Below are 18,301 nucleotides of genomic sequence, written 5' to 3' on the forward strand. Positions count from 1 at the left end.
TTCATGGATTATGTATAATGGGGTAGGAGAAAAGGAGGGTTTTCTAATCATCTACCCTACTTTTCTCTTACATTTGAATACCTATTACGTAATCCATTTAAGCATGCTCGCCCTTCTCTGTTTTATTACACCATTATGAGTGTACGATTCATGTATGTTAATTACTTTCGGGTTCGTTTTATGGAGGTATAACCCTTAAAAGTAATATAATTCAAACCATTATAAAATCACTATGATTGATTGAAAAAATACATACACAAGGAAAATAATGTTGAGAAATGTTACCAACGCATAAATAAATCAAATTGCTTAATCTGGATGAAATTATAATCGGACAGTATGAAAGGCCTATTCGTTTATGGTGAGTTTGCACTAAACTGCGATAATGAGAGGACATGTTTAATTAAGCGATAAAAACAATAGCAAAAAAAAAAATTCTCAAATGAATTATTTTGACTCTTCTTCATTTCATTTATCATTATGTTTTGTAAAATTTGCATACTTTTTAATTTTAAATTTAAAATATAATTACGAGAGCGTGAAAGTTTGAGTGGGGTCGATTAGATAAAGAAGGCGAATGAGTATTATGTATATGACCTATGAACTGACTATACCTTACGAAATCTTACATTGAATAGTAAATAGTATCCATTAAGATTATTGCAACAAATTCTTTCAACGTTTTCGTATTATCCTTCCTGGGGGATGAACCGCGGGGTTAATGATTATGAAAATGAGAAAATATTTCAATTAAGCTATCGTGCCTTTTAATAAAGGATATCTTTTGACATGGCTCAAGTAAAGAATACCCGAAATAATTAATAACATTGTACACAAAAGGGAAGGTCTTTTGAGGCCGTCAAAAAGTTCCAAAGAAATGGAAGGCAAACAAAATGATTGAGAAGTCAGAAGACAATATTTATAATTAACGAATAATGAATTCACCTTAATAAAGCGGGCCCCATTTTAAGGAACGCTTCGATACAATTTTATAAGATGTTCTATTTTTACTTGCGCGAATAAATTAAGAGAGGGAAGATATCTAATATTTCCGAAAAGTTTATTCAGCGAATCAATTATTTCTTTTAAAAAAATATTACATTGTTTTTTCTCGCTATCCGTATCCGATCTTTAATTACATAGAGAAGAGTTGATCAATTTTGGAGTTCAGTTGGTAGTTCAGGGTAAAAATTAAAACATCAAGGTGAAATTACTTTTGTTAGATGTTGAACAAAGCGGGTCTCAAACAAAACGTAGGCGTAGACCTAACTATATCAATGTTGGTTTGAACACAATGCTGACACAGACCAATCACTTACAGTATGCTTAAGTCTAGTACTACAAGACTACAAGAAATGGATCAAAGAAAATAAAATATTGCGTTATACAATTAAGTGCTTGAAAATTTTTGTTCTACTAATATTTATTTTTAAACTAGTAAATATTGTTTATTGGGGGTCATACAAAAGGGAGGCATAAATATAAGGCATAATAAAAATAAAAATAATTGAACAGATAAGTATATGTCTTATATAATTATAAGATGGCACAGTTAGGTTCCACTATTACATCAGAAATAATAATCATAATAAGAACGTTAAATGAACAAATTGAATACAGGAATAAATTTTTAGAAAAATACACACATTTTTTTTTTTAAATATTTGACATTGAGATTACTAAATAAATAATAGTAATAAATAATAAATAAAACATACGAAAAATCACGAACATAATGTTGTTAAGTACATTGTGTATACAATATTAGGACCTTAATACCAATAGGATAAAGAAAGAGATGATGGAGGGGATAAGTAAAAATGTATTCCACGGGAGACGTTATTGGAATAATTAATTACACAAGTAAAATCCTGGAAGATTAATGAATTTAGATGTAAAAAATATAATATAAAAGCGCTACAGAAAGCACGGGATACTAATTCGTGATCTTTACAAATCAGATTACGTGAATCACTAATGAAGACTAATGTAAAGATGTCTTTACAAGCGACATTACATCTACAAGTAGTGTTTCAGTTTCTAGTAACATATTTTAGTGGATATTACTAGATATTATTTATAAACTACTGAGACAGATATGGCGAATATGTCACAAAATATGGTGGACATATATATATGATGATGTGATTTTTCACGTTTGCATTAAAAACAGTTTGACCCTTGATATGAAATATGCAAAAATTTTGCAACGTCGTACCTCTGAATCACACTAAAGGCATTTGAAATTGATTGAGTCAAAACTGTGGTTAGGGCACTGCGTTGTAGACTTCTTCATCTTTGTTCAATAAAAATAGTAAAATAACTAGATAAATGTAATATTTTATCAATAACAGTAATTTGAAAAGAAAATTATATTTATACACATGTTGGACGCATCAGAGGAAAAAGGTTTACTCCTATTAGGAGTACGTTTCTAGGTTGTAATTGTGCATTGAAATTGATGCCTTCCCAATTCAGCGATCGCCACTGACTCTCTTCAATTATTTCGCAGGTATTGAATACATTTGCATGTGAGACTCGTTAGCGAGCGCACGTATTGATTACACAATTAAATTTTAATATCCATATTTGATACCTATTCGTCAATTCCGTAGATGTTTAAATATAAAATCTATCCTCAAATTTCGTTTATACGTTATTTTGAGTTGATATAAACTTCAGATGGTTTTGTTATTTTAATGATTTGCAATTATGATACTTTGTTACACACTTTATCATATAAAAATATAAATCGGCGTAGTATGAGTGCTATGCGTAATAAACACATATTTTTGGTGAATTCTTACACGCGTGTAAGCTTATTTTTGGGAGCAATAAAAGTTTTATACCCGGAAAAAGTAGACGACAGAGTATGACGAAAAGATATTTACTTTTGATGAAATAAAAATAAAATACTTAATAAATAAAATATTTCGAAAATTTAAGTCAAAAAGATATAAATAAATTGATTAGTAAAGCAAAGAAAATGCTAGATGTTTATGTAATATATGATTTTAAGTAAGATGCTGAGGCTATATGCAACTGAAAGATATCCATACATAATTGGTCTAGCAGATTATACGGGCTATGAGTAGTTCGCGAAGTAAGTTTTGTAGACAGTATTTACACTGCTCGCTAAATTATCCAGTTTGCAAAATGCATCAACGAAGATTCTCCGAGAAATTACAGACAAACAGTATTGCAAGTCGCGAGTGTGATTCAATTTGCTTAGATATGGGTATTTAATAAACAGCGAAGAGGACAATGCGAAACTCGAAGTCGCAAACCTGCTCGCAAAAATAATTTGATAGCGTATACTTTCTGATAATGCAGAGTATTAAAAATTATTTTGTTGATAAACTAAAAAAAAGTTGAACCAGATTAATGGTCATCATTGTAAGTAATGAAAATCTTATCTGAAAACTTGAGAACACATCGCGCGCACAGACTATGACAGCGCGCCACGCAGGCTTGCCAATTTAACGACTAACGATATAAAATATATGGTCAGGTATTCACACTGACAGTATATATGTAGTAGGTACTAATATGAAAATATTGTTTTAAATTCTAACTTTTTTTACAAAATACAATATAACGTCCAATTTGTTTTGTTAAATGTTCAATTTGATTTGTTAAACATCCATTTTAATTTGTAAGGCGTCCAATTTGGTTTGGAAACGTTCAATTTGAAGCGAAAAACTGTATACAATACGTGAACGCTATACCATATTTTATTCTGAATTTGAATTGTGACGTAGTTCTCCCAAATGAGCGACATGTTTAAGTTTACTGCCGTAAATCCGAATATAATAAATGTTTTATCATCGGAGTTCAAATGTATTCCTTGAACAGATTTCCATTATTATGCTAACGCCCCGTCTTGGGAGGCAGAGCATTATTATACAAGCCAGGAATTATGCCATGCGAAGCAAAGGATTTGAATTGAATCGCTTCGTGTGTGGTATCCACAACTATAATTCCTAATATTATTACTGTGAACAGTTCATACTTACAAACTTGCGTAATTCCCCACTACAATACACGTACGAATCAAATAGGGGATATTCAAAATATAAAACATAGAGACTTTTATAAGGTTGATCAATAATTATGAACCATTCAAATATCCGTAATACCATTACCTCATTTACATATGCTCAATAATAAGATAGGTACTACCACATTCATAGTATTATAAATTCAAGACCAAAAACATACAAATTAGACATGGGCGATCGAATTAGTCGTTGCTTAATTCGATTTTTGGATTCGATCATTCAAAAATATTCGACCCCAACCAGTGCACAAATATGGTTGCGTATAACGTATTTTTCTAGCTCGTACGCGCAAGTTAGAATTAACTTACATGGCCCGCTGACAGTTATAGAGATTTTTAAAGTATAAGTAATATATTTTTTTGTTTATCTTTGACCGCGAAAAGCTTTGCATGATTAATTAAATACCTAAATAAGACATTTTTTTCTGTTTTAATATACGGGTCCGAATGGAATCCAAGAGTTTCTATATCGGACCTGGGAATGTGGCGGGAGTTCTCAGAGAGCTCCTTATATATATTTGACAATTTAACAATTTAACGTTAAAAACTTTATTAGGAAATTTACATAAACCGAGTAAAAGTAACGAATACCATCGCAGGAGGGTACCCGAAAAGTAACAGCTACCATTAGTCACATCTCTAGTAATACAAATTCATAACCGCTATAACGAGAACTCGCCTGTTGTATTACTTATTACGAATGGTTATAAAAGTCCACTATTCATCCGAATAAAAAGATGTAATAAAATATTATGAAATCGACGCTAAAGTTTTATTACTCGAATGCCAACTTCATTTACGTATTTTTTTATTCAATTGGGGGACGAATAAATGTTGATTAGGCTCTCGTAATTCTTGATAACATTTCAGTCAAGAAAACACATTTTTTATTATATCCGTTAAATGTTTACGGCATGCTCGATTCAGGGTAATAAGTTAATTTTCAATTCAAAACTCGGGGAGAACTGCTTGTTTCCATTTTACGTGCGTCAAATATTATTCCTTGCCAAGCTATAAAATGAGTATTTCTCAAAGAAATGTATAAAGCATTATCGTTTAGGATACATTTCAATGTGCGTATTCACAATTGCCTTTAAATTTTGACATTGACACGAAAAATCATTTAAAAGAAAAACATTAAATTCCTACTCTTATCCATATAAAATCATCATATTTTCCATGACCAGTTTGTCTGAAATCCAAGCTAAAATTACCGCCGTTGTCTAATGACTATTTGTATCAGTACCTACCTGGGCTATATTTCATGAATTATCTCTGGTGTATGTCTTTTTGGTCGATTCAAGATCCAACGCAGGACAAGGCCTAAATCAGAGCTTATGATAACTGTCAAAATGTGAGGTTATGAATCGTTAAATCGAAGAAAAGGCACCCTTACTTACTATAAACTAACATTACATGGATGCATTCGAAAGAATTGAGTCACGTCAAAAATCAGTCGTTTAATGTAATTAAAGAATGTGCACAACTGATTAAATAATAAAACGTGAACTATAACTCTGCGACACTAAAATTGCATTCGTTTATTTGAGCACTTCTCAGTACTGGTAGAAATTAAAATAAAATTCTAAAAAAGTTTTAAACGGAGTAATAACGGGATATCGTATGTCTGCGAGTAATATAATTGTTTATTCAAATCCCGAGAATATTAAAACGGAACGTCGGATAATATTGAAAAAGGTTTCAGCGAAACAAGGAGGTGCTTAGGTAGGGCTAAGAAAAATAAGAGTTTACTTTAAGTAGTGCGGAGACGGTTAAAGAATTTAAAGTGGATTATGAGGGGAGGTTGAGAGGATACGAGGAAATGGATTCCCCACTTCGGAGGAAGGCTTTAGTTTGATTCAGATGGGAGGGGGAACTTCTCTCAGAAGTCGCGCGCTATTTATGAGGTTACCAGACATCGGGGATTTTCTTCAATACCGGAAATGAAAGAAATTTATTTAAGAATACAAGATGCGTGTGACGATAGCGGATTTAATGTAAAAAGTGAAATACACCTCACGTGCTTCAATAATAATAATAGTAAACACTTGTAATAAAATAAAATAAACGTATTTATTGAAGGAATTCTATTGTGTTTTGAACTAAAAATACAAATTAAAACAAATATAAAATAAAATCGCTTCCAAAATGTTTATTTGACCGAAATACTTTTACGCTCTTACTAACAAAGTTCCATTGATTGATTCGGCAGCCACTTTCTGGTATTATCAATCCATTTTTAACTTTAATATACGGTGTTTGAATATGATGCAGAATGCATCGAAACACGTGTCACAATAGATTTTGAGAAATAATAGTATTTGCCATGTGAAAATTCAATTAATAATGCATAAATATTATGTATATATATATGTATATATATGTATATATATATATATATATATATATATATATATATATATATATATATATATATATATATATATATATATATATATATATATATATATATATACACATATAATATAATAAAAATAAAATGACGTTGAAGATAGGGGTGGATCGTGGAGTTACCCCAGCCCAGTCTCATACGTTAATGCAGATCGCGTTTCGCCGTCACCTCTGAAGTTGGAGTTTATTTCGCGCCCCGGAAAGGCTTCGATTGCCGCGCGGGATCGTGAGGGAGGACGTACCTCACAGCACATAGCACAGCCTAGCTCCTAGCTACTTCCAGCTACTCCTAGCTACCAGCTACTTACTCTGTAGCTGCACCACCCCTTCACCACAACTCGCGAGGATAAAAACTACTTATCTTCTTTCAACACTTATTGAAAAATACACCCGTCTATTGTTGAATCAATATAACGTGCATGATGCATATCAAAAAAACGAATTACTATAGCATTTTGACATCTCAATATAAATTAAGATGGATAAGAATGTCTGGGCATTTACAGGGCTTATGACCTATCATAAGGTGGTTAAGTGATCGCTTTACACACGTGTAACATTTACCATTCGACATAGATGGATGAATTTACTTTACGATGAAACAGTGGTTTGAACAAAAAATATTGAAATACCTGGAAAATCTCCACTGCAATACGGTAAAGTAATAATATATCAAAACTTCTTTGGCGCTTTTAGAAACAAGATTCATTGAATGAATTCATTCAACTTGTGTATTCACTTGAAAGTGAATACACAAGTCGAATGATTTCCTGGACCGCGGCTGCCACACATATCTATGACTATCACAGATAAATAAATAATTTGGTAGTACCCAAGATAAAAACATAAAAAAACAATGTTTTGTTGAAGTGGAAACTTATCGAAGTTAAAACGTCGATAATATCGCAAAACAAAGCAATGTTTACTTTTTTTGGCCAGCGGTGATAAAGAAAGATAAAGAACGTTTATTAAATTTACAAAAGTGTTTAGTTTCACTAAACAAAAGAGATTTTAACGAATAAGAGGGCTTTAATTAAAGAGGGAAAAACTCATCCATTATGAAAAAAAAACATGTATTTGCTTTAATAAGAAATAAATGTGATACAGAGACGTTTCAACAAAACTTTAAGCATACAAAGAAAACGATCGTTAAAAATAGCTTTACTCAGAACACGAATACGAAGGGTGGAAAATGTCGGTGTGTAGTATCGAAGAAAACAGCAATTTTAACGACCCGTTCGCAGTAGGTACCATTTCTTAAGCATTTTTTGAACTGCCACGGCGGAAAAGTGCCGAGAAACGAGTGAAAGCGACCGGAAGGCGATAAACGGGGGCTACACAAATACAATATTAACGCAACCAGTCAACCGGACGCGGGAGAACTTTCCACAGGGATTGCCAATTAAGATCGAACACCGCGAAGGGTAGAAGGAGCAGGCGGCCTCTTGACACCGCCGAGCCTCGTTACTAGTCCTCCGCAGCCTGACGGGAAAGAAGCTACGAAAATTACACAAATCTACGCAGAAAATCTTGAAACAAAGACGTAAGAAGTCGGTATTGTATTCTTCTAGCGAAAGCATATTTTTTAGTGCAAATGCTTTATTGAAATCGGATTGAACGTGAAAGATAACTAGACTTTTATTGATATCGCATACAGACGAAGAAGTCGATTGAAACGGATGTATGGAAGTCTGAGTATTTGATTATGACATTTGAGTTTTGTACAGACATTTTATACAATAAAACAACAACTACAAAGTTTTCCCAAGATATTTTATTTTATTTATTATTATTTGACTACTGACTGGGTTAGGTCGTTACTGACATCATCAGATTGATGTCGGTAATATATAATATAATTCCATATGAACCTAAGAGACTCGCAAACATCGAAGTTTGGAAGAAAGATAAATAAATAAATTAAGCCTTGACATTTATGAATATTCTCATCTCAGTTGACTTTTTCATTTGTTGAGATATTGTAATAAAAAACTTTCAAAAAAAGTTTAAATATTGTCTGGAGGATACCAGTTAAATAGTGGTGTACCATTCAGTTTCTTTCAATTAAGGCTGAAACGTACACATTTCTAAAATGATGATTTCCGGTGCGGGTAGATTTTCACACGAGCTAACCGCACTATCAAACAAAGTTCACGTATGAATAAAGTTTCACAGTACCCAAATTAATATTAATCCCCATTCATCGGAAAAGTTCCAGAGATTCGTGGTAAATCTACCAGAGGTAATAAATGGTATGACGTCCGGATACCACCCCCTCTCCTCCGCCCAAAATCCAATATTATTTCATAAGAGAAAAAAGTCCATTCAGCGCGTTTCATTAGTACTTAACTCTGTAATGGCGGAGTTAAATGGGTTTATGAAAACGCTTAACTTACTTGGGGGCTAGGTAAGCGAAAGCTTAAACGCTAGGTAAATTGGTTGTGTATAAATCACGAGCTTTGTGTTAGATGACTTCATTCATATAAAGTTAATTTACTAATAAGATTTGTACAAAAATATGTTGCACAATTAATCGTTACATGTAATGAATTATTTATCAAATATAATTTTTAGAGAGGGTCAGCGCAACTAAAATTAAAAGATGGTATTAAGTGGAAATGTATAGAAATTGTATTAAATTAAGAACAAAATGTAATTATATTTAAAACAAAAGGAAAATAAATTATGAGATCCAATTGACTTTCATGTTTAATCAATATAAATGAAAGTATGGTACAAATAAAATATGTTCCTTTGTTCAAAAACTTAAATCTACTTAAGTTTTTCAACATAATCGATTAGAAATGTCAACACAACGTTGCATTCGAATACATTTTACATATGTTGATGTTTTATATATATATATATATATATATATATATATATATATATATATATATATATATATATATATATATATATATATATATATATATATATATATATATATATATATATATATATATATATATATATATATATATATATATATATATATATATATATATATATATATATATATATATATATATATATATATATATATATATATATATATATATATATATATATATATATATATATATATATATATATATATGTATATATAAATATATAAATAAACGATATGACAAAATAAATCGTGCTTTTTTTTTTTAAGAGAAAAACAACAAAAGAAAAAGTTATATATCTCCTACAATCTGCAATCGATCTTAGCTTTTTAAAAGAATAATATTTTTTTCACCTTATAATTTTATCATTGCCATCTACTTTCACTCGATTCAATAAAAAACGGAGAGTTGAGATTCGAATAAAAGTTTTTTTTATCGTTTATCGATTATTTTAAATCTGGCAGGATTTCATAAAATCTCAGCCGAGATCCAAATCAAGATCCGCAAGCAATGGTTGAAACAATATGGGAATACCAAACTACCAGAAATTGGTAAATGTAATTTGCCTGGAGATTGCGAAGGCTTTTATATAGAATCTTAAGATGCCTACTTATTTTATTTCCGACTTGTAATCATCGCTCGGTATTCAACTAAAGTAAGATAAACAAATCTCTCATTATGTTGAAACGTTACAAAAACCCACTATATTTAGTCTTATAAAAAAAGTCAATCACTTTGAATTGCTTGATGTATCTCGGTAGCAACATAAGATTTGACATGTAAAGCTTTACATTTTTGACAACTCAGCACATAGATGGCTGTTGTGAACTCACACGTACTGTGCCAAGAGTTTTCAAATTATATATTTTTTGCTTAATAAAATGCTTGTTTTAATCTTACCGATAGATGTCTCTAGTGATCTAGTGATATATATATATATATATATATATATATATATATATATATATATATATATATATATATATATATATATATATATATATATATATATATATATATATATATATATATTTATTTTATTTTTAGAAAACATTTTTAGTGTGTTCATTTGCGTACACAAACAGGATTTTTGGATCTAAGAATATAAGGTACTTTAGGAGAGGAAAATGAGAATAGAAACAAGGGCTAAGGCACTCGGGGTTCCATACCTGTACTAAAACAAGCTTGTGAAATCTACTACAAAGGTGTAGGATTCCTTTGTAAAAGCTAATCTAAATTGTAATAAATCAAACCTATATTCCATATGTAATAAATCATTTTTAATTACATTGATATTAAAAATAATATATGAAATATTTGTAGAAGCATTCAACAAATACTTGTACTAGGTGGTAATTATTGCTACGACCGCATTTCTGTAATACAATAATAACAACTTATAATTTAATTAAGATAAATAACGCAGCAACAGGCAACTCGTTGCGTAACTTTTCAGAAAAAAAAACCTATGAAAATTGCCTTCGACCATTCTAGCTATTGAACAAAGAAATATCTCGCATACTCAGTTTCCTATTCAATAAATTACTGTAATGGGTACTCGGACCGGTTGTCCTTATATCGAGATCAGCTCATACTTAGTGTCGCGTCAACGTCGCCGAGCACTTGGCTGACTCTCGGGCTTAATCTGATGGAAGAATACAATAATTCTTCCATTGTACTCGGCTCCATCGTGTCAATAAAGCCTCCCAACGCTCATATAACAAACTTAATGTTCATTATTGTAAAGATTGAAGACAAGACTTCTTACACGAGAGTTCAAGATATGTATTTGTTGACTCAAAACTAAGATGTTTCAAGTGTGATATAAAAATGCCGCACTTTAAATTTGTGTTGTGTCAAGGTAGATGCCGTTCTCAGAAATTAATGACGGAGTTGTTTATATTTACATTAAGAGTTGAAGAGATGCGATGGAGTAAATAGTAATACAATACAATTATTTTGTAACGACGTCTCTTTAGCTTGTCATTTTAAACCTTGCAAGTCTTAAAGTAGTGATAGAGTTTTTGGAACTATTTTTTTCTTTCGCCTATCAACAAAATACATATGACGATAATGTGTTGAATTAGGCAATGTATGTGGTGTTAAATCTGTATATATATGGGTATAATATGAGGTTGGCAAGTTGTTAAAAAAATGTTGCATAGGGTAATTTATTGTTATGTTTTTCTATGTGTATTTTTATCACATTTCCATCTGTAATTATTCATAATTTTCAACTACCTTATTTATATACACTATGTTTAATATCTTGCAAATTGTCAATTACTCTGTTATACTCTTTATCCACATTCTACTTCAATAATGTTGAGATGTGAGAATGTAATGTAAAATGCGCCTTATTTGGTCATTTTTAAACACACGCGATGTACATAAATAGTAGTTAAATTAAAAACAATATTTACCCGAAAGTGTGGGAGAAGCCATCGCCGGTTTTCTTTGGATGCCATCTGAAAAGAAGGGAAAAAATATATTACTTTAAAAAAAAACCTACAAGTAAGTATATATTTGTATCACGTGAAACGGTAATCGATTTAGCTCAGAACTTTACAACAGTCGAGGCGTATATTAGTATCTGTTCAAATTATACGAATTACGAAATAGTTGCGTAATAAGTTATGACAAAAAAAAGATCATCGGGACGGAACGACATCTCTCGGTCCGATGATTAGCAAAAGTTGCGACATCTCGAGTCATCCCCAATTAGCCGAGGGATCGGGAGGGAAAGAGACACGCCCTTTGTTGGTCCTTTAGGGGTCCGGAGGGTTTCATCACAAAGGCAAACAATCCTCCCCGACTGATTGATGAAAACAGGCTGCGACGTGACGGGAGATGCAAATATCCTTTTGCGTTTCATGCCCCGCGGAATGCTCCTGGAATTTTGGGATACATTTACAACGAGGTTTAATAAATACCTGGTATTGTACAAAAATAAGGTTAAAACAACAATAAGTATTTACTTACTTATTTGTTAGCTTTATTTTCGATTAATAGTGGTAATAATCGCAGATGGCAATTAGCGTGATAAGTGAAACTAATTTGTTAAGCGCAACACCTTCGTGTCAGGTCATATAGACATCATGATAATCATGATTATTATTGCAGTTGACACAGTGAATCGTGAACGTACGGCGGTGCATTTCATGTCGAATGTTTCAACGGATGCCATTATTCGATATCAAGTTGCATCCATATCGCTATTTTATTATTTTATTCCCCCGGCACATTAGGAAAGCGAGTGCACGCGACAGATAAAAGTCCAATGTGACACATTCACCCTCCGCGATACGGGGACACTGATGCGTACATGATCCCATATATTATAGGGTGACGAAACGCATCGGGAGCTCAGTGCACACGACTCCAGAGATCGGACATTGGACATGCCACGCGATACCAGGACGTTCCGAAGACACGAAACCGCGAAGTGAATGGAGAATTTATCCGTATGACGTCATGCCGTGTTATTTCTACGATAAAATAATGTCAAATTTATATAAAGCTTTAGTGCCAGGTTGTTCGCTCGAAGTTGCGCCGTGCCGCATAAATAAATATTTGTGCCTAATCTCGCGAGGCTCCCACGCTTACATTGCTCGATAATTAAATACGGGAGATTAACAGTTCCGAGATAACGGGGCGTGTTGACACAAACCTTGTCGAGGGCTCGAGATTAAGTGCCAATATATGTTTAACCAATATTTATCCGATAAGATCACCCGGCGAAGGCAGTAGTTAATAAATATTCAAATAACTTCTCATCCAGATTGAATACTCGAATACGTTCCCCGCAGCTTGTTAGATTTTTATCAGCGCAGTTTGGATATTACATTACGAATACATTATGCATAAATTTAACGAACGTCGTATCGGTAATGTGAAAGCGAGCGTACGTAATATTTCCTCATATATTCACGCGACACAATTCCGCTAGTACCGAAAAAGACATCGCCCAAATTGTGAGGAATAAAAAGATCACGAAGAGAATAATATCCGCTCCGAGGGAAGAGCCCCGCGGGCGATGGAGATTCGGATCGGGATATTCCGAGGTAAATGAGCGATATTCCCGGAGCCGGGAATCGAGGAATAAGCTAGTGTTAGGTGGTGTAGTCGGGAGAGGTCGGACGGGTCCGCGATACAGCGACAGCAACGGCCGAAACTTGTAAATTATTATAAATAAACAGGGGGCTTTTATATACGGGTATGTATTTCTACAAGACGACTTCTTCCTACTTTTATATCGCGAGATGAAGAATTGGATACCTACGCTCATTCTTCGAGCACCCACGGTCCTAAAACTTTAGTTAAATATCGGAAAACTGCGGAACTGCTGTTTTATATGCCCCGACGCGAATAATTTATTGACAGTAAAAGGTTATGAATGTCGTAAGTTTCAGGATAAACGTTTCACGAAAGTGAATATAGGCGTGTTTTATGATCTTTATTACATTAGAATATTGATTCACAAATTTCAACTAGCTTAAATGCCACGTTTCCTTTATATCTGAACATCACGCTATTGAAACAATATATAGGCACAGCAGGTATACGAGTGCATGATTATTAGTACTTAGATACAACAAACAATCCTAATATTTTGAAAATACAACCAACATTTAAAACTAAATCACCTCAAAATAATAACGACTGCATTTAAAATTTCCAAAACTAAATTTAACGAAGATTTTTTTCAGGGGCGCTGATTTTTATGTGTAGGGTAGATTTGGAAAATCATCCCGTTAGAAGAGATAAGTGCTATAAGGGTAAGTGCTATCTCAGGGATTGGGGTGTGGGCCGATCGGTTTGGACATTGCCGCTCAGTCTAAAATTGATCCATTAATACTAGTGATTGAAAATTGGAATGACATTTCGGTTCCGTTTTATCGAGCACACCCTCTAAGGGTGGCAGACGGAAGCGCAGAAGGGGTAGAAGGATTATTGAGATGTGAGAGAAAGAAACATTTTGAATAGTCAACCTACATAGTTTCTAGTACTCAAAATGGTTTAATTATTTTCATGTAAAAAATCCTACTTAGGGATAGTCAACGCGAGGGTATAGAGTATAATATAATATAATACAGAATACGGTATAAAGTTAATTGTATAAAAATAAAAATGAAACAAGCGGTAGAAAAGGATGAAAAAATGAATGAAATAAAAATGTGAATTCACCTTTAATCCTAAGACCAGAATGCTCATTTTAAAGTATCTCTACTACGCTGTTTACTGTTTAATACAATATACAACCTTGCAGGAACTCCTGGTCTCCTAGTATGTTTTTCTTTCACTTCTCACTTTCCTTGACCTATTCTACAGCCCAACTAACTACTCAGCAACAGCGGTGATCACGTAAGAAAAATAAAGTGAAGCTTAGAAGAAAACTTCAAACTTGTGTTTTATTTATTTTTGACATCTCATCAAAGATGAAGAAGAATATGGAAGTCTGGGCATTTACGGGGCTTACGACCGTCATAGGCTGGTTTAAGTGATCACTTTACACACGTGTAACATTCACCAATTCTACCCATTATTGACAACCACACTACTCAAATTCTTGGAAGTTATATATATATGAACCAATTTAGAAACTATTAAAATTTGTGTTTTATTATTCAACCTGTCACCTTTCTCCATTTACTCTCAAAGTAACTGTAGAAAATAATTTTATATGTATGCTAAATTTCGAATAAGAATTATTTACGAGTCTATTGACCATTAATATGAATTACCGATAGTTCTTTTATTTTATTTTGTAAAAATGGACTATGGTCACATCAATGAGTATTGGAGTAAAATGCTAAATTTTGCCTTCGGGGTGCTCAAGAACAGAATATAAAAAAAATACGATAATCCGATATAATCCCTTTTTATATTATTTCATAAAAAAGGAAGAATTATGAATATAGAATTAAAAAAATATCCGCAAAAAAAATAGAAACCGCTATTTTTAATAATTAAATATTTATTAAATGTAGAATTATAGTCAATATTTGTGTATTCATTCAGTATTTGGATAAATTAAATATTTGCCTATTTTTTTCGATAATTACCCAGGGAATTTGACAATGGAGCATCGGAAACAAAATTTCTATGAAACATATCGAAATAAAATGTCACCCAAATAAAACGAGCCGTTGATTATAAGTCAATACATTTCCTGATGAAACAATTTGTTTCAATTATCGGACATGGAGGCGTTTATAAACGGAACATAATGTAACGACCATTATGGAGATTCAACATGCAAATTGTCCAATTTAATTACAAATATGGGTCATACGCGATTGATGACATGATACAATATGAGTCGAATGGAAAAACATTACGAACGGATGGAAAAGTTGCCGCCATAGATAAAAGCGGCAAAACGCTGAATTGGCGAAAATACGCCCGTACAGTTGAGAAAAATATAATGTATTAATACCTCAACTTCGTCTATTGTTCTCGACTTATTTGTAGAATTAATTACACACTATTTCTTTGCCTTTCTTGGATTTCTTAACGAATATTTAATCTATCAAATTATCGTACCTGACGAAAAATCAGCAATTAAAAAAGAATAAAGAAGTTTTTTTAAATATTTTTTTTTATATAATTGTATTCACAAGATTGAACCAATGATATTTAATATCGAGAAAAACAAAAGATATCCGAGTTATCCCATTTTTAAAGAAATAAACGACACACACAAATTGAACAATAAGGAGAGTGTGATATTTTTAGTACCTCTATAAATCAGGAATAAAAAACCCAATTATTTGCAATAAAAAAACAATTGTTTAAGTAACGTGTTTTGAACTAACAAAATAATAGAGAAAAATGCATAAATTATTAACTCTGAAAAAAATCCTATTGTCTTTGGAATTTCGTTAAATAGAACGCAACAGGTTGCATTCACAGTGAAATAGAACACATGGGAAGCAGAGTGGTGTTAATTTAAAAGAATAAAGTGTAATTTCAAATGGATGAGAATAAGATACAGAGGTAAGGATCTGCATAACATCAATTTCTTGTGTGGATTTTTTCCGTACAAAGTTAAATTTGAAACAGGAACTTTGAATACCGCCAGTAGACGTGTTAATTATTTTAAACTTTTTAATTATTTTTTTACTATAACAAGTGCGTATTTACATTGAAGGAGTAAACACGTAAAAAGATAGCAGAATAATTGTTATTTAGAGAAATTTAAATTAAATAAAAAACGTTTAGGAGAAAAGTTATGATTTGAATTTGTAAAATTTTCAAAAATTCACTTTTTGTAGTTGAATGTTGAAAGTGCGAGGCAAGTTCTATTCGCGTGTTTCTTTCGGACCACGCAATTTTTCCTCTTTAGTTGGCGTTTTCAATTTTGCTATCGGAATAAAAACAGAAGGGTAAAAGGATGTAATATTATTCGTAAAAATATACCGCCGAGTGAATAGCCACATGTAACATATGTAGATGTTGTGCATAATAGAAAGTCGCGTGACTAACATGAACACGCACGATTCGAGTCGTGTTCATTTATGTACATTCATGAAATAATAATAGTCGGCTAAATTTTGAGCACCAACAAAAATATATACATAGGTTAAGTTTTTATATTGCGTATTGATTGTCAATTATTAGTTACTTTTATGCCCAATAAACCATTGATGAACTGGAGCGATGAATGTGCAGTAGCCGGTGGTAAATAAAACATATTGAACTTAAGAAAGGGACCGTCATCATAATCGGCTAACTTCGGCTTGGTGAGTGTCGTCTCTTTGGTACAAGTATAAAGCGCGAAAATTCCGGTATCTAGTCAGGGCTGCTCAAAATGTTCTGATTTAAATGGTGCCTTCTTTTTAATACATATTTTTTTTGGAAATTGTACAGATATTTATTTAACTGAAATCTGAAGATCAAGAGTGATCAATTTGCCTTTTGTAAGTAACGATCAAGATAATTCCTTTTGCACCATTGGGTACAGATAAGAGTCAGAAGAAGATGAAATATAATTTTTTTATGTGTTTGACCGATATTAGTATGGTAAAATCTGTTGTTAACCTACATAGTTACACAAATTTGTAATCATTAGAAAAATACATTTCACTGAACTGCGTTCAGATTACATCATATTATTTTTGGTTTGTTCAAATTCAGTGCACCGAAAATATATTGTATTCGTACGTTAGTTGTTAGGGTGGCATATTATAAGGGTGCTGAAAGGTAACAATAGCGAAAATTGTAATAAAACTCACACATACTATAAAATTTCGTGAATAACATTTAAATAAAAAATCATAATATCCAATTCGGAAATGCTCACATGAAATGTGCACAAAATTAATTTAGCCAGAATAATGTCTTTATTGCCAGTCCATAGTTTTAAAAGCTGACAATGTCATTATTTACCACTTAATGACACGATCAAAACAATATGCCAAAGAAATGATTAATGTATTATTTTGTAATGGTTCATGAAAACAATACGATACCTAACGTAATATGTGTTTGCGAAATAAAGTTGTTTGCGGACAGTGAAAACATTAAACTGGTTAGTTACTTTATTACGACTTCATAATATTTTTTTTAAACATGGCAGTTATCTATAAATAAAATGCTCCAAGTGATTTTAGAGAATTATTGTTAGTTTCAATTATTTGAATTGAACAGACACCCCTTATGTCGGCTCATTAGAATATATATTGAATATTATATTACTTCCCATTGAGCAGAAATACGCGGGAGAAATCGATGAGAGATATTCTGCAAATGGCAGCGATGATGATGTCCATATTTGTGTCTGGATAGGAACATTTTGAATTCAATTGGGCGGATAAATCGCGCATAAATATTCCCGGAGCATGGGGGAAGTTGGGCGATATTATGTTCCGAGAAAGAATATCGAACAAATCGTGAAAAACGTCGCATACGTAATGAGAGTCACATTAATGACAAG

The 18,301-nt window shown here is 32.2% G+C and overlaps 1 protein-coding gene and 1 pseudogene across 1 annotated transcript in view; both read right to left on the reverse strand.

Moving 5' to 3' along the window:
- The window catches only part of caps (capricious), a 177,344-nt gene that overhangs the window by 3,159 nt on the left and 155,884 nt on the right, over nt 1-18,301 (reverse strand). The window contains exon 6 of the mRNA XM_088265688.1: nt 11,787-11,831. Within this exon, the coding sequence (XP_088121814.1) occupies nt 11,787-11,831 (45 nt within the window). The remainder of the gene's footprint in view (nt 1-11,786; nt 11,832-18,301) is intronic.
- On the reverse strand, nt 690-6,726 carry LOC148306051 (uncharacterized; annotated as a pseudogene).

Source organism: Brachycentrus maculatus, unplaced genomic scaffold, assembly GCF_059751285.1.
Source record: "Brachycentrus maculatus isolate JH-2025_06_01 unplaced genomic scaffold, ASM5975128v1 h1tg000257l, whole genome shotgun sequence".
Taxonomy (NCBI): Eukaryota; Metazoa; Arthropoda; class Insecta; order Trichoptera; family Brachycentridae; genus Brachycentrus; species Brachycentrus maculatus.